We start from the raw sequence: 18,701 nt of genomic DNA on the forward strand, positions 1-18,701 counted from the left end.
AACAGTCACTTTAAGTAAAAGAGCCAGAGGAAGGTTCCCCTGGCAAACAGCAATGGCAGTGAACCAGAGGAGGGATCAAATAGCAAGAGATATTTTTCTTCCAAGTAGATGACAGCAGTCAGTCTCATACAATGACAGTGAAACAGCATCCTTTTGGGATGACATGCTACCAAGAGGTTCTCAGTGTTGTGATTAGTTTCCCTGTGACAGGAACGTCTGCTGTTAACAGAGAAAAGCAAATGTTCCTTATAGCACCACTAAGTGCATCTAGAAAGAATGAATGTAGAAAATTGCTCTCGCCTCTCCTTGCTTTTGCTCTTTATTTCTTTCCATTTAAACAGCAAAATCTTTTTCTGTGTTTGGTTTTTCATGGGTTTGGTTTTTTTGTAACTGGGTTTTACTCTGTGGAAAGAGGAGCCCTGGAAAAGAGGAAATAATAGATTATATTTGCAACTAGCCCAGAGGAACAGCAATCATTCATTTGTCTCAATTATAAGGTAAAGCCAGCCCACAATTTCCCCAGCAGGCAGATCTGAAGGCAGTGGCTGCAAGGACAAGGGGCCAGAGGCAGAGCAGAGCTGCCAAGCTGAGGGAACATGCTGCAGCTGAGAGCCCACAGGAGGACAGGAGCTCCGGGGACACAGGTGTGCCATCGCTGGCAGAGGAGGGAAGAAGCATGGACAAAACCTCCTCTCTGCAGTAGCCACCCCCTTCCTCTCACACAGGCAGGGATAAAGAGCGTATCACCCATGAGCCCCAGTCTCTCCACCAGCACTGCCATGACCACAACCAGCTTCACTTTTTGGGGACCTGGTGTTGGAGTCAGCACTGGATTACAGCTCTCACACATGCCCTTACTCTAACGCAGCGTTTTCTACACATCTGATGTACAAGCTCTAACAGAGTAAGATGTCACCCTTCTGCAACGGGGCATCCTCGCCATCCTTCCTGTGCTGAGCTGGGGTGGGCAGGAACACCAACTCCTACAGCTGCAGGCACCAACCGCTCGTACATCAGCCTTAAACTGCATGAAGCCAGCACCCAGCTGTGTTTCGCAGGCTGGTAATACTCAGATATCAACTCTTCTGTTGGCAGCGTTAATTCAGGTCTCTTTAGAGTAAGAAAATCGGAGTCACCAGGATCTTCCTGGGCACCAGACAGTAACAGACAGGAGTTCAAAGGTTTCCTGGGCCTGCAACTATTAGCCCCAGCTGACAATCTTGTTCAGGGACTTGGGTTGGCGAGTCTCTTGCTTTCTCTCTTTAAAAAAAAAAAACCAGCCATAAAACTATCTCTCAGCAACATCTTGAGATTAATTTTGAAAATATATGCAAAAGTGTATTTTATTAATCTAAAGGCAAGTGTGTGAGAAGAGGGGAAGAAACCTGATGGTCTGAGATGCTTAAATATTGTACGCATTTTTTTTAGTTCACAGGAATTCAAAGTGCAAGATTCAAAATCAAGTGCAAGATATTCCTATATTGGGACTATGCCTGCCCTGGATAAAGAGGAGACTGCAGTTACAACCATAAGAGGTAACACTTGTCACCACGACCTGGGGGAGCTGAGGTGTCCTTTCCAGTAAGCCTGAACTTGGCTCCCTTAACTGACAGACCCCTTTACAGAAGAAGCAAGTATGACAGCAATGGTCTTGTAGCTGAAGAAGGAAGCTACCTTATAAAACATGCACAGCTATGCTTTTCAAAAGGTTGTATTTGCCAAGAGACACTTAGTAGGTTTCCTTTAAAATGGATTTAGAAATTACTTTGCATAAAGCACAGCCACAGAGAAGTGAAAGGCATTTCACCTTCTTCATTTAATAAAAGCAAAGACATAATTTGTAGCCCCTGCATCACTGCACTGTAAATCGCAATGCCCTAACTGATGTTTCTAGTTGGGCTCCTTCTTTTCTTTACACAGGGAGAAAAGAGCACAGATGTTAAATGATTATTAGTTGAGTTTTGTTTTTATAAACAGAAAATCTTTTCACCAGGAAATGACAATTTATTGAGTCCAAAGCTTTCTGCACATGCCCATCAGTTAACGGAAAACAAAAAGAAAACCACAACCACCATATGCACAAGTTTTTATCAGGAAGGACTTCTTAAGATCACCACAGAATTTCTGAAGACAGACAGAGCAGGAACAGTAAAAAAGAAAGAGTCCCAACCAAAAGCCCATATACACACACAAACAACCCACTTGGAGTCTGCACACAATTTATAGCTCAAAATAGCCCTTGGCCCAGCAGTCAAGGCATTCCAATGAGAATGACAGAAATGCTAAACTTCAAATCCACATTTTTTGATCCCAAGGGAAACATTTCTCTTTCAGGTGGACACCTGCGAGCCATGCCTAGCCCCAAGTGCCTCCACAGCACCACACTGTTTGCCATGGGACAGGCCTTCCTCAGTACAAAAGACTCATCAAAACACACCAGTTTCACTCAGAGAAGAACAGAAATTGCTACATAGAGGTTTTCCAGGGAAGCGTCTTGCCTCACCTTAAGTTATAATGCCAAATTTCACCAAAGTTCTTGGACTCCGTGGAAGCACCAAAGGCTTCTTTACTTGACTTTCCCAAGGCAGACTGATGAATAAGCCTGTAGAAGAATGTTTGCAGCTATTTCCCCCCTCTAATAGTTAAGATTTAATTTCAGGCCTGATAAAACTAAGTATCTCAGTACTCCCTTTCCTGAAAGGCATGGAAGGTAAATGATTCCTTTCAGGTAACATAAATATTCATACAAATCATTAATATAACATGCTTTGGGAAATATGCCAGGATGCCAAAAGCAACACTGGAAAGAAACTCTCACTCCAAGAACTACCATATTTGTTTTTATTGTACCAATATAATTTACAGGGCTATTAACTGTTGGAAGAACTTTGGTCTCCCACATCAAAACACACTGCTTAGGGAGAGCTGGGGCACAGATCCACAGGTGCACAGTGCACAACCAGACCAACTGCAGGCTACCATAGAGCCCTCCTAATCCTCAGACTATTTTAAAACTGATTCAGAAACAGTTTACATAACAGAAAAATTAATGTATAGGACTGAATGGATTGTGTCTCTGGCTTCTCCTTATATTACTCTTGTAGGACTGGAAGGGGTAGGGCAGGGTGTAAAAATATGTTTTTTCAAATTTCAGCCTTCCCAGAATATTGTCTTACTTGCAATGTTTTTTCCTCACCATTCTGCACAAACCTGATCTAATGAAGTTGTGTAGTGTGATGTTTTGAAAACCAGTACTTTCCTTACTCACTACCAAAGACAATCGAAGATTTTCAAAAATATTCTCTCAAGAGGCTGAAGGCTCCCACTTGTGGTTTAAAAAACAACCAAACATTTACATGTCAGTGTCTACTCCCCAGTCACTACCAATGCAGGGCTATTCAACACAGTTAATGGAGCAAGAAACTAGTCAGCTAACCTAACAAATATGTATACCATATGTAGGATCAGCATAACAGCTCTCTGGGCTCCATCGTTGATAACCAGAGCCTGAGACACCTACATACACATGCATTAAATCTGTCTTCATCTGCCAACTGGCCTTGTTTCCCCCAGAGCTTTAATGAAATGGTCTTTGTAGAGCTAATATAAAATCTCGTCTTAAGTAACTAATGAGTGCAAGTACAGCTTGCAACAGTTTTTACACAATGGAATTCAGATTTGCTCATATAGTTGGAGTCCAAGAAATAAGGTACCCTATTTAACTTTGAAAGTCACAGCCATAGCTACACAGCTTCCTTAGCATTTTCTTGAAGTATGTGGTGACTGTGTAGTCTATTCTCCAATCCCATTTTTATACTGCATAGAACTGCACAAGGGGTCCCCTTTAGGCTGCTATGCTTGCTGCTGATCTACAGCTGCATGTAATAGGGAGCCATATAGCACACATAGTGCACACATAGCTCTATTTGCTAATACAGAGCTTCTGCAACATCTTGAATTTTTATGCCAGCAATTATGAGTCAAGCTTAAACTTTGCTGTTTTCCACTGAAGTCAATTTTATTCCACAAGCACTCTCTCTGGAAAATATTTAAGTACTGTGGTGAAAAACAAACAAACAACAACAAAAAACCAAACCCCACAGAATTTCAGTTTAACTGATACTTTTACCATACAGAAAAGATTAGTGACTATTCTACCATATACATGCTATAGGACAGCTTAGCACAATCCAGTATGCATTTTAACATGCTTGGCTTCACATGACCAGGCTTTAAGTTTAAATAAATTTGAATTTCTGGGCTTCGCCTCTGACCTTCCAGAAACACTGGGCCACCACTCAAGCCTACAGCCTGTTTCCAGTAAGCTGCATGAACAAAAAGCAATAGCTGTGATTCAAGCCCAGAAGAGCTTTAACACCTTCCAGCCATGACCTAGGTTTGTCCATGTCTCAGAATCCAGACTTAGATTAGCAACTCTTTCACAACTGTAGGTACAATAATCTGTATGCTGTGAATGAAGTCCAGCATGTTTAAAACCTGAAAGTAAATTCAGGATTTGTATGGCACATTTATGTGCCGAGAGGAATAAATGCTTTTCTGGATTTCTGACATACAATTCCAGCTTTTGTGTGTCACAAATATTTGGGAAAATTCTAAATTCACTGCTCACATTTTTCCACTGCAGGTGAACCTCCACAACCTTCCCTGATACAAGATTCTCCAGCAGTTATACAGTAAATCTAAGGTAAAACTCAGATATTTTCCAGTTATACAATGATTTAAAGGCTGCAACATTTTAATGACAGATTAGGAATTGTATATACTTAGGGACGAAGGACAGCAACTTATTGTTTCAGAACTGAATGATGTATCAAGTAGTTCCCAGGTGTTATTTCCCAAATACATACTGAAGTAATTAACTGAACCCTTACAAAGTTCTCAGAGGCAGATTAAACTGTCTGCCTAGACATCAAGGGGAAGACCACGTTTCATAATTTATTTCAGAAGTCTTACATTCTGATAAAAAATATTCATGGGGTATTTTAAGTTAAAGAATAAATAAATTAGGTCACTCTTTATATATTGTTAAAAGGAAAATATAGATGACTTTTCCATGCCTTTCACCAGAAAAAGCCCTTTCCTCTGTGTTTACATGAACAGTAAGATGACAGTGGCTTCCTCAGATAACATCTCTATTTAATCATTAGAAAAGTAGGTAAAAGGTAGTGTTTTCTATAATTAAGACCTGTAGTCCTCTTTAATTTTATAAGTATTTACCTTCCTGAACAAAAACAAAAAACATGACTTGCTACAGTTTATTTTATACCAGACTGCAGACTTGATGACTTCCCAGAAAAGCAGCTGGATTCTTCCTGAGAAGAATAGAACCAACATAATTTCTAGTTCAGTTATCTTCTTGTTTTATTACTACTGATGAGTAAGTCTACGATTCCGTCACAACCTACAAAACTACAATTTTGTCACATATTAGAGATTCTAATCTGGTGGATTCTCTATTCCTTAAAGTCGCATCACATGGCCAAGTCAAATCAAACCAGCATCTCTAATTCTTCATTCTCTTAGTTTTGTTCAGATTTTGCAGCAAATTAATGTACTTATGTAGCTCAACCAACGATTTTTGTTCCCGCGCATAGCAGGCAAGTACCACTGAAGTGAAAACAGCTGCCACAATCTAATTTGAGAGGCAATTGAAAGAGCAGCCGAAGAGAGTATCAGCATTAAAGCACTGACATGATGTTCTGTGTAAAACAAGTCCACAACGTTCCAAGGGCATCCATAAAAACACAAGATCCAATCAATTGCATCTATAGTAAGAGACAAATAGGAAAAAAAAAACCACCGTAAAGAACAAGGTCTTTTCAAACAAAGATTAAAAAACCCTACATTTTTGCACAACTAGTATGCAATTTACACTCTAGGCAATCCTGCTGTGAAAAGCCTATTTAGAAGACATCAGGTTCACATCTTGCTTGTATTACCTAAGAAATACATATTTTCTAAACATCTGAAAAGTTATGAAGACTACCCAGAAGAACTGCTAAAAAATTGCCTTAGATTTAGCCTAGTTGTAGATAATAAGACAATAGATACTAACAGCCACTATATTCTAAACATTGCAGGAGTACCATACAGTGGGGTTTTTGGATGCCTCAGGAGAAACCAGGACGGGAATTCTGCAACTAAGCCTCTCTGACTCACTGTTTAGATGTCCTGAATGTTCGACAGACAGTCAGGAAATGCTGGACATGCTTTAAAAATGTATCATTCCTTTAGGAAAAAGAAAACAAAACAGAAGAAGCCACACAGCTTTTGTTAGTGACACCACTGTATACATGAAAGTTGGGGAACAATGTCCCTGTTTGGGAATGTGGCAATGTGTGTGACTTCCATATGGCATTTGTTTGGCTGAGTTGGCTATATATGGGCAGGGACACTTGCCAACATTTTCATGGTTGTTCCTGCAGCCGTTGTCTTTTAAAGGCAGTGCTTGGGGGGCAGGGGAGAATTATTTCACTGTCATTTTCACAGGGTTTCATATGGTGCAATCCCTAGTTTGCAAAAAGAGGGCTGCACAGAGAGCTGTTTAAGAGGAAGACCATAGATAAGGCTGTAGGTATATGGGGATGATCCTTTCCCACAACAGGTCATCAGACACCTTTGAAAACTGCAGGTGTGGACGCCCATGACTGAAGAACAAGACCAATTCTCACTGCTTGGAGGAAAGAGAGAAGGGAAGGGCAAGGAGAACAGACAGGCAAATGACCTAACTTACTAAAATCTTTATCGGCAGGCAGGGTGCATCAGTGGAAGACAGATTGCTTTTAATTTTGCCTATAACTTTGTTCGCTAAGGTTGACAAATGCTTTTGTCAACCAAGTGACAACCTTTCCAGTCTCACAAGGTGTGACCAAACACCAGCCTTGAAACACGTCCTATCTCCTCATTTAGGAGAATGCACTGGGCCAAAAAAAAAGAACTCAGAAGCTTCTTCAGCATTGTTTCCAACAAAACATTTTTGAACTTTTCACAGTAGTATCCACAAGCAATAGAAAACCAAACACCAGTTTAAGTAAGCCAAATTCGGCAATGTTTCATACGTCTGCTACATAAGATGACATAGATCACATTATATTATTCTTATAATGCTGTCCCAGGAATGGCAAAGATGGAATAAAAGGTGACAACCTGTTGTGTTGATATTTCAGGATCACAATGCGCTTGTTGCAAATGCAGACTATCATTTTCCATCAACAAATGCAAACCATCTGCTTCTCAGTAGTTCAGTATTTTAACCTTTACATACTAGTATTGATGATAGCAATTAACAGATTTCCCACTTTTTCAATGCACCTATGCATGCTGATATAATAAAAGATCGAACTGAGGGAAAAAAACAATAACCCACAAATATATATATCGGCAATCTTTGTCTCTCACCTCTTCCGGATATTTATTGAATCACTGCACCAAGAAACATAGTTTTAGCTACGTGAAACAGCAACAGCTAGAAACAACTGAACTGGCATATCATGTGTTACACTAAATACACAAGTTTTAACAAGTTAAAAAGTTGTAATCAGCTACTGACCTGTAAAAAGTACTGATAAGTAACTGATGGTAGAAAAACAAAAACTCAAAAGCGGACAACAAGCTGCAGGCAACTCCAAGAAACAATGTTAAACACAACCCAACGTAAATAAGAGAGTAACTTCCTTCAGGTAACCAAGCTACCTCTGATGGCTCACATCCCAGAGTCTACTGGTACCGTCACATCAGGAATGCCACAGTCTGTCATTAGTGCATCACAGCTTATTCAAGCATGGCACTTGCATTGTGACCAGACAACACAGAAAATAAAAAGCTGACTTGACCATGAACAGAGCATTCTGCTTCAACAGGAGGTAGGAGTTAATTACAAGCCAGTCCCCAGTTGTCCTGGCTCTCAGGTCCCCTAGCACTCCAGGAGAGCAGCACAGGCCAGTTTTACCATAAGTCCTGCTCACTTTAACAAGTGACACTTTACCCTTGAAAACAGATCTCAAGTAACTCTAGGATAACCAGTGTATTGATGGCTTTCATCACCTTTGGGAATAACATCCCACAATTTGAAGTTTTCCCTTCAAAAATAGTGTAAATACACATCCAGTGTCAGAAAGGAAAAAAACCACTACTTCCCAAATGCATACAGCAACACAATAAAATCACATCACTCACATAGCCTAGAATAAATACTTCTATTCCAAAACTCAAGAAAAGTAACATTGGCAGAAAGCATGTAAAACTTCACCTCCATCCAAACCCGCTTAGTGCATGATGAGCTGCCTGGCCCCCAGATCAAATCTACTCCCTAAAGGTTCACAACAGAAAAAATTCAGATAGCCTTGTGCAGCTGAAGGCTGTTACTTTGAAGAATTTAGATTCTGTAAACTGAGAAGTGTAAAGCTGCACACTGTTTTAATTGTGCAGTTTCACTCACAACTGGAAGAATTTAGAAATGCACTACTATTTATACATCTATTAAGTGAAAGAGCCTTTGCGTTTTGTTGGAGGCATAAGAAAATTCCAATAAAACTCCATACAAAAACCCCTGGGTTTACAATTATTTTTATAATGTTGTTGCAATATGTTAGGCTTTTGAACACACTTGAGAAGCTTCTAAATTTTTTATATTCCGGTCCTCTGTTCCATCTTTTACCCAATATACCTATCTCCCACTAGAAATCTACTGTAAAAATAGTCAGCTAATAAGAGCTCAAAACATTTCTTTTCACAAAGGACGTACCATATTCGATACTACATTTATCACTATATTGAGTCCGATGTGAAGTGAATCAAATAGTGTTAAAGTCTTATATGCAAGAAAATCAAGCAAAAGCTGCTCAAAAATAATACAGTGACTGCAAGTTTCCCAATACCACAAATGTTTCATGTGATAGACAACTGCAAAATAGAAAGCTACACACAGATTAATTCTTCTACTGAATGTATACTTTGGAATCATGCATAAGAGATCAAATTATGTTTCAGTAAGAAATCAAAAGAAACAATTTAAAAAACTAACACCCAAGCCACAAGAAAAGATCGATGTTCATTTAATGCAGTCCATTACCAAAGCTATTGAAACAAAATAAACAAGACCCACAGTAACAGCTGGAAGGTCACGAAGCTCCTGTCTTCCTTCTGTCCCAGTGTGCTCATTCTGGTAATGCTCAGACAGATCAGTGGGAGTTACACACACTTTCATACATAGCGGACAGATGAAGCCCTGTGAAACGTATATTTTTTTTAAGAAACCAACAGACAAAAAGGCAGATTTGGAATCAAACGCTGTTTAAACTCTTACGCTGAAAGTTCTCTACAATCACAAAAAGCAAAGTCTGTTTTCCTTTGGGAAACAGTTTTTGCAAACCACATATGAATACCATGGAGAAGGCAAGAAGGAACACTTAGTAAGAACATAAACAAATCTATGTTTTAAAAGCTAGCACCATGTTGCATACCATTATGTGTTTTCCAGACGCTCTTGGTAACCCCTTTATGTGACAGAAAATACGTTGCATAACAAATTGTGAACGGACCACTACAAAGCATCATGTCAGATCCATCATGCAGTTTCTTATTAGGGTGTTCAGATGTTTCAGACAGAGACAAGGGTAGTGCAGTGAGATTGCAGAAATACCCCTGTAAATTAATAAGCAAGTCTCCAGCAGCAGATGAGGTTTAGGCACCAGCACAGCTGCAAACCCGGCTGGCATGCAGAGTCAGGGAAAAATATGCACCTTAATAAAAAAAAAAAAACAACAATAAAATAACAACAAACTCAGCATGCTCACCAGAGATTTACCAAAGCCGAAAGTTAAAATCTTTCTGTTTTGTAGAACAGCAGCTTTATATTTTCAAGACACTTGCTGCATCCTTAAACACCTAGAAAAAGCAGGGTGGAGGCTAAAGTGCTCTGGGCCTCTGTCCACGCTGCTAGCTGGAGGATGCCTGCAGCTCTGTGGCAGAGCACTATAAAGGCAGGCAGAACTGACTGCACACAACCCTCCATGCATGCATGGAAAGGTTAAGGCCTTTTCCAAAAAAAGGTTATCGGGGGCAAACCTGTCTAGCTAATGCAGCCACATTACACTAATGAAAGCATGAGCACACTGGTGGACTCCCTGCAAGCATGGAGTATTTAGCAACCCTGTACTGCAGACAGAGTTGCACTGGGACCTAAGCTACAAAGGTAGGATAGGCTCAAATGTTTCATTGTCACAGTGAATAAAAGATGTATCTAGGCTTGGTTACAGGTCTATGTGTGATGTGACATGCTGACGTGGCCACAGATGGGACTAAAATAGATTTTCACCTCTCCTTGAGCACAGAACAGTTTGAATTCAGAATTCTCCACTCCTTTGGTTCCATACCAAAATTCTCAAAAATGAGGATTTATTTCAACTAGGCTTGAGGGGGTAGGAAACATGAGAATCTACACAGATTTAATAATTATCCTCCATTTGGATCTGGCAGCAAAATAAATTAGAAAATGTAGCCAAGAAACTGGAGTAAAAACAAATCAAGTGGATTTCTGACTATGTAATACTGGAGAACAAGGTGAGAACATAATGACAAAAGAGAGAGCAAACATTCTGTAGAGTCTGGCTATGGTGCTCCTGGAGAGAAGCTCTCAGAGACAACACCTCGGGCCACCTGCACAGGAAGAAGACAACCAACAGAAAGGCTCAAGTTTTGTGCAGTAACATGAATTTCAGGAGAGTAAAAACCCATCACCAGCTTCAGAGCTCAGTTTCAAACAGATTATGAAATTATATGCTAAGGAGAAGACCCCTCTTGTAACTAATGCAAGAGATGGTGGAATTAGTGACAACTGAAAGATACTATTTCATGTTATCCAGTATCAACCAAAAGAGACACTGCAGCCTTTGGTCTGACCCAGTTTCAACTCAGCAGCAAGAAAAGCCAACGGTGCGATAGTACAGGCACACCACCATTTTGAAAGCTCCTCCTATGTTAAGAAATTACTACCACTTTAGTATTGAGGTACCTCGTAACACCCACCAGCTGTACAGTCAGTGATATTGCAGTTATGTTAAAAGAATTGTGCAATTTTAGGCAAATTTTGGAAACAAGCAATTATCTCATTTACATTTTTATGCCTTAATCAGCTACAAAAATTACGAGATTTTAGCCTGCAATTTACGAATATTTATTTGCTTCAGGGATGGTGTAAATATGCATACAAAACAGATTCAGACTCACAAATGCGTGACATGTAACGCAGCAAAATATTAAGGAATGTCTGATTATATGGGCTGTAATAAGGCTTCAAGAAATAAGAAATAAGCAGTTGCACAGATGGAAGGCAATTAGGATTTTAGACAGCACAGTGAAAGTTTCTCTTATCTCTTATCATAGCAGACACAGGAGTATTTGAATCATTGTACACTTTACTGCATGTAAGAAAGGGCACTTTGCTCCCTTTAATGCTGTAATAGGAGTAATTAACCTTGCACTGCATTTGCATGCTAAGCTTGAAACATTTTAAAGCCAGGTAATCAGGCTACATTAGCACAAACTAGCTTCAACAGCCAGTGAAGTCAGTTTGCATTTTTCAGAGTTAATATTTGACAATACTGTATATCTGAAGACATTGTAATATGGGATAGAAGCAAGAATAACAACTTATTCTGCTGATTAAGTATGGCATACAGCATATACAACGGATAGGATTTACAAGTGGTAGATTTATACACCAACACCAAACAAAAAACACAAGGAGGAGTTTTCCAGTATACATTACAGCTTAGCAGAAGCAAGGTAAAACGGGAGTACAAGTGTGATAAAATGTTAAGCCTTGTTTTTCAGAACTCTCACACACAAGTTATTAACGAGGAGTCTTAAGCTTATGTCTCACTGCTTTTAATTTTAACAATTCATCTCTAGAATTACAGGAAGGATTGCTTGTGACCATTTAGATAGTTAAACCTAATTAACAGTTACATATAAATATGGCACAGCTTTCCTTTTTTCACTGAAACAACAACAAATTCTTAGAAGATTACATTTCTGAGTATTTATTTAGTATAGCTGTTTTTTAGGTAGAGCATCAAAAGTTACTCCCAACTACTTCATGGATCAGAAAAAAAGCACCCAAGGTTTAAGAGTCCAGTCCCACGTATGGTGCACAGTACCTCAGAGGAGCCTTCATTGTTCAAGTCCACAGCATTTCCTGGTGTGGCAGATGAATCCGAATCCGAGCTCTGAGACCCACCTCTACCTGGAGTCTGAAATAGAGCAGGGACACAAAAATAAGTGTCTGTAGACTGTATTTAATAAAGTACAGTATGTATCCTATGCAGAGGCCTCTCTTCTACTTGCTGGAATACAGAAATATATTCCCTCCACAAGAAGAATGAAGTGAAAAAGCTGACAAGCAATTATTAATTTTGCAGTGCAACACTTCAACAAAAGCTTTTATCCAAGACTCTCCATGCATCAAACAACAAACAGACACCAGAAGCAAATGCCAGGATTTCAAACCATTTCTTTTCATGAATGCTCAACATAAAACAAAGAATTAGGCTAAATTCTGCCCTTACATCACTCACTCTGATGTTAAATTAGGTCTCTACATCCAATAGAAAAACACTATAAATCACAATCTAAACAGTTTCAGAATTAGTAAACTAGTATCATACTTCTTCCTTGATAACATGTCTAGATTCTGAACAAGCCTTTAAATATTTGAAAGGCAGAAAACTAAAGACTGAGGAACCTACTAATACAACAAGCATGCAAGCAGGTACACTACCTTGATTTGGAAAAAAAAATAAGAATAAAGCCTGTGGTAAAGTTAAAACATGTTAATCAGTAAGACAACCTATAAAAATAAATTGCTATGAATATGTTGAAAATCAAAACAAAAGTATTGATTTGAAACCATAAATTTAGAGACAACAAGCAAATAAATTTGAAATACTACATGATTCAAAACCTGGATAGATGGATCACTGCCTTATAATCCTCATTTAACTATAACTTCAATTTAAATCTAACTTCTTACTCATTTCCAGAACACCACCGCTTGACCAATGGCAGAAGAGTTAGCATTCTCAAAGCAAATGCCAGTAAAGTAATTGTCTTAATACTGATAGGCAATCCTAGTTTCAACAAAAAAATAAAAGTTCATTAACCAATTCCATGATGACAATTGCAAATGGGATGAAGTAATGGTACTGCTATATTGTAGCTCACTTGGAAATACTTGTAATGTTATAAAGAATTTTCTGATTTAATATAGGGGGACTAAAGATACAGAATTTTAAATATATAGAGGGAAGAGACAACAGATAAATGGTTTTAGTTTCCAGATTTCAGTGTCTCCAATATCTTATTTGATTTACAATTTTCTTACTCAAATATAGCCTCTTTTTTTTCCAGAAATCAGCTATATAACCTTTTATAAGATACCTACAGCACGCATGCTTTTCCATACTTCGAAAATTAACTACATTTTCCTGCTTTGTTTTGTAAAGAATGCTCTATTTCCCACTTTCATAAAGGTAACAGCCTTTTATTACTAATCAAATTTTAAATACTGTAATAAAAAGGTCACGTTTACTGATTAAGGACTTCATTCCCAGTAAGATACAGTTCAAGTTTAGAAAGGTTCTTTAGACTGGCCAAGGGGAAGGGGAGTGTCGGGGCTAGTGACAGTAAGAGAAGACAACCATCTCTCCTCATTCCAGCCTTCTCTGGGGTCATCAGTTAAGTGATCAACATATCCTGGTTTTCCTACTCCCGTATCTTTTTTCTTGTAGCTGGCTTATGTTTCTAAAGAAAATAAGACCACAATATAGTATTATCCTACTAGTACATTATACAACAACAATAGGCAAGGTGATGCAAGCTCTCCAAGTTACTAACACAAGAGGCAAAAAGTGTTGTAAGCAAAGATCATGATGCACACGCAAAGCCTATCAAAGTGAAAGCATTAGTACTTCTCCTCCAGGTCACTGATACAGACAGTAAACAAGGCACATTGCAGCATGGACCACAGGTGCAAGCTCTAGAAGTTTTCACATGGGAAGGCCAGTTGATATACTGAAGTGCAGGGCTGCCATTCAGAGGGCCCTAGATGGGCCGGAGGAATGGACCAACAGGAACCTCACAGAATTCAACAGGGACAAATGCAGAGCCTTGTGCCCAGGAAGAAAAAACCCCTGGCAGCAGCATAGGCCTCTCTGCTGAAAAGGACCTGGAGCTCATGTCAGACATCAAGCCAAATAGGAGCCCACAGCATGCCCCGGCAGTGGAGAGGGCCACCAGCACCCTGGGTTGTATCAACAGAAGCTCAGCCAACTGACCAAGGGAAGTGGCCATCCCCCACTGCCCAGCATCTGTTGGACCACACTGAGGTACTGCATCCAGTTTTGGCTCTCCCAGTCCAGGGAGGACATCAATAAACCACAGTGAGTTCAGCAAAAGGCTACCAAGGCAGCTGGGACTGGAGCACCTGCCTTGCGGGGAGAGGCTGAGGGAAGAGGGCTGGCTCAGCCTGCAGCAGACACAGCTCTGGGAGGGCCTAACAGCAGCCCCACCACCACCTATAAGGAGATCATCAAACAGGGGAAGCCAGGCTGCTCCCAGCAGCACACAGTGGGAGGACAACACACAAAACCTGAAATAAGAGAGGCTCCCAACTGGATGTAAGGAGAAACTTTTTCAGCGTGAGCCCAAGCCTGAGCAGCCTGATCCTGACCTCCGAGCTGGTCCTGCTCACAGCAGGAGCTCAGACTAGAGAGCTTCTGAGCTCCCTTCCCACCCAAATTGTTTTCTGATCTCTGAAGCACTGTCTGGTGGAAACACACATCCTACAGGAGAGCTGCGAAACCCAAGATTACTTACTCCATTGATAAAGACGTGGATTGTGTGCATTGACAGTCAGAGGAATAACATCTAAAACAACTGGTAAGGTGTAGCCAAGTTTCTCAGTAAGACAGGTAAGTTAGAATATTGCATCTACCATTATAAACAGTTTCCTTTAGTTTATACAGATCAGAAGTTCCTTTCCATGCAATCCATAAACCACAATCACGCAACCCAGAGGTAAGGCTCACTTGTGAACCCATTCTGTGCAAGAACAAAGAATCCAAAGAAGATGTACATACACATAAGATGAAGAGGTCAGGTCTCAAAGCTTTCTTCCATAAAGGAGCTGAACTTTCATGATATAAGAATCAAATTTTCAATGGGAATTTTTAAAAAGCCTTTAAAAATCTAAACATGATAAAAAAGGCTTTTGTATGGCAGTTAGCTATGGCAGCTGCTCTGTTCTAGAGAGCCTGAGAACTTGGACCTCCATCTGTCCCAGCGTCTACATCCACAAGTAGAAATGGGACATTCTGAAATGGAGAGAGTGTCAGCATTAATGGATGTGCGCTTCTTTACTAATGCTTTACAAGAAATGGAAGCCTTTCATTCTACTCCAGCCCCAAATAAGAATGTGCCTTCACGTAGCCTTGGACAGAAGAACACAAGAGCAGAGGGAGGACCTTAACAAAACTTGATAGTCTGGGCAATGGCAATAAGAGAAGATCCAACTGTCTCTTTAGACAGGCAGCATATGCCTCCACTTTTGCAATACCTGAGCATATGCTTTCAGCTTATATAAGGAATCACTTCATCCCAAAATCAAGAATCTTCTGTGACAATTAATGCAATATTTTCTTTGTATACAATGCCACTGTGCAGTTAATCACCCATTACATTTCACCCCAAAGTTGACTGCATTTTGCAATAAGTTTTGTATATTAAATTCTACTAGTTCTAGCACTACAAATTGGAGATAGTTAAAACCTCCAGGATTAAAGTTCTTATACTAAAAGTATAGTGTTATTAATACTTGGTTGATTAAAGTATTTGCTTTATGAAACACTTTAGACATTATAATCACACTAAAAGGCACCACATGGCATGTCTTATTACACACAATATATAAGACAGAAATTATTATACAGTACCTGGTAAAATTATTTTAAACTTTCAAAAGCTAATGCGCTCTCCTTAAAATAGAGAGCATAACTCCAAACTAGATTTAGAAAGCTTAGTACAAATAGGCAGCATTTTCTGGTGAGTAGCATGCACGGGGAAGAAGGGTGCAAAGGAAAGAGGCCAGTAAGTAACTTTCAAGATCAGGAGGAACACCACATAGCATCCATTTGCAAAGTAATACAGACTAGCAAGAAAAATTTAATATAGATTTGGAAGGATGTTATGGAAAGAGAGACCATAAATGCAATTAACTTATCTTTCAAAGCTGTAATATAATTTAAACATCCTTCACCAGCCAAACACAGAATAGGGGAGTGGGAATATTTTTTTTAATTGATCATTAGATGATCAAATAGGCAAAACACATGTTTATGCTAGGCTCCCAGATCACTGCTATATCACATTCCATTAAAAAAAAAAAAAAAAAAAAAAAAAATCACAACACATTGAACAACTCAGACTTTGTGAACTAAAGAAAGACTCAGAATTATGTTCTTTGTTTTCAGTTGGACTATATAGGGGATCAAAATGATTTATGAATCCCATAGGAAAAGTAGATTTTCACACAAACTTCTGTACATGTATTTTTACAAAATTAGTATTTGACCCTTAAAGTTATACCTGGAGTTGAAAGACTGATGCAAAATTATTCTGTCACCCAGTGTGTTTCCTTCCTAGTTGTCCAAGCTACATTTGTTTACTTTGCAGAGAAGCATATGTTTCTACTAATAGCACTAGAATCATAGTAGTATTCTAAACTTCATAATGTTGTTCTTCTGTGTTTTCTCAAAACTGCAAGCTAATATAAAGAAACATCATTAACAACGAAAAGGACGACAACGATTGCAGCTTGTTTTCTGAAAAGGAATAGAAAATTATATAATGAATGAGTTGAGCTAATGCATTAAAATGATGGAGTGTAAATATGGATTGCTACTGTGTCATTTTTGCATAGTCATTTATCTGTCTATAGCTACACTCCATTCAGTTATGATAGTCTTTTCAGCAGTTTTAAATTCAGAATAAATTAAACTTTTGAAAAAATACATTAAGCCTTGAGAAAGTCTGAACAGATACGGACTTACACAGTCCTCCCAGCACAAATTTAAATACTACAGAAGAGTTCTGTTGTCCAAACATAGCAACAAACAAGATGCAAGATGAGAAGGCCAAAGCCCTTGTTATCACATAACTCTCAGTGCCAGAAACAGAGTACAGTGCCATATAGAACAGTAATGTTTACTTCTAAAAAGTGCGATGCTACTTTATGACTCTGTAAAATTAACTGACTCCTGACTCTGTAAGGCATAAAACCTTTCCCACCCATCGCACCACTGGTTCCACACAAGTGGACCTTGTGCCCAGGAAAAGGCACACATTGTTCCCTTCAACCCCACAGGGAAAGCACAAGCATAGCTGCAGTTCAGCATCCATCCAAGTAAATACACTATCTAGCAAGCCCTGCAATTATAAACATAAGAAGAAAATTACAGTAAGGCACGAGATGCAATGCATTACAGACAGGTAAATATCTCTGCTACTGAGCCTGGAATAAGAGAAGAGGTGACTGTACTATCCAAGCTACAGAAATGCCTTCAAAGCCCTCTTCTCCACCTAGACCCCAAGATCTCAAGACCAAGAACTCAAAGCACTGTTAGAAACAGAGCAATAGGATCTTACCACCCAAACACAGCACAATCACTAACAGCTGTAGACAGCCAGTTAAATATGAAGAATGAAAACAAAATCTAATGTAAACAGTAGTCACACTGGCCCAACAGATGACTCCTTTATTACAAAACGTGAGCAATGAGAAGACGACTCAGGTCAAAGTGATCGGTTTCCACCAGCTGAAAATAAATGCCTCCTCCTTAGAAAAAGTGGGGTTTTTCTTGTTTTCCAAATTTTAATATCTTGCAAATTTAAGAAGTGAGCTCTGCTTTAAGAGCCCAGAGGCAACAGCCCTTGCTCCACTAGTAGATGAACAACAGAGAGGGGACACAATGGCCACAAGGGGCCTTTAGAGTTGAACACAATAAAGACAAGACAACTCCTTAAAAAATAAATACGCTGACAAAAATCAAAATAGCTAAGCAAGAAAGTTGCATTTCGGACATTCCACATAGATGTCTTCTGGGAAAGACTACCTTCTTTTAGATCAGCATGACAAACATTGCATGAAATTGAGAAGTGGCAAGAATGAATGAAAGCGGATGATTTTATGGTGCAAACTTACAAAATATACAGAACAGACGGATCCCTGAGATATCACATTGAAAACACACCTAAAATTTAGAAACAGCTTGCTGGGAAAGTGCCTAAAATGAGGACCTGGTTGAAGACAGCATGGAGATACTAACTTCAAAAATTCAATAAGCAATGTTCAGTAGTAACACGTGTATAGTACTTTCTATTTTGAAACTATGCCACTCAAAGTCACAATGAAGATAGTTTCAAAAACTGGAATCACAACTGTGGAAGAAATAAAAAGGTGATCAAGGAACATAAGTATAAAAAAAAAATCTGATGTTTTAAAACGTCAGGAGCCTGTATTTCAAATAAGTGACTAAATATAAAAACAGTATCTTTGTCTTTCCCCTTTGCAGCTTGATGGCTAGCTGAGGGAAAAAAAAAAAAAAAAAAAAGAAATGTAATAAGGA

The 18,701-nt window shown here is 39.1% G+C and overlaps 1 protein-coding gene across 5 annotated transcripts in view; it reads right to left on the reverse strand.

Moving 5' to 3' along the window:
* The window catches only part of EEA1 (early endosome antigen 1), a 77,571-nt gene that overhangs the window by 56,748 nt on the left and 2,122 nt on the right, over nt 1-18,701 (reverse strand). For 3 of the 5 annotated variants that reach the window (XM_055711051.1, XM_055711050.1, XM_055711054.1), the window contains exons 2-3: nt 12,180-12,272; nt 9,125-9,247 (exon numbers count right to left, since the gene is read on the reverse strand). In XM_055711051.1, coding sequence (XP_055567026.1) covers nt 9,125-9,247; nt 12,180-12,272 — 216 coding nt within the window. The remainder of the gene's footprint in view (nt 1-9,124; nt 9,248-12,179; nt 12,273-18,701) is intronic. The other 2 variants (XM_055711053.1, XM_055711052.1) reach the window with 1 other exon arrangement.

This window comes from Falco cherrug, chromosome 5 (assembly GCF_023634085.1).
Source record: "Falco cherrug isolate bFalChe1 chromosome 5, bFalChe1.pri, whole genome shotgun sequence".
Lineage (NCBI taxonomy): Eukaryota > Metazoa > Chordata > Aves > Falconiformes > Falconidae > Falco > Falco cherrug.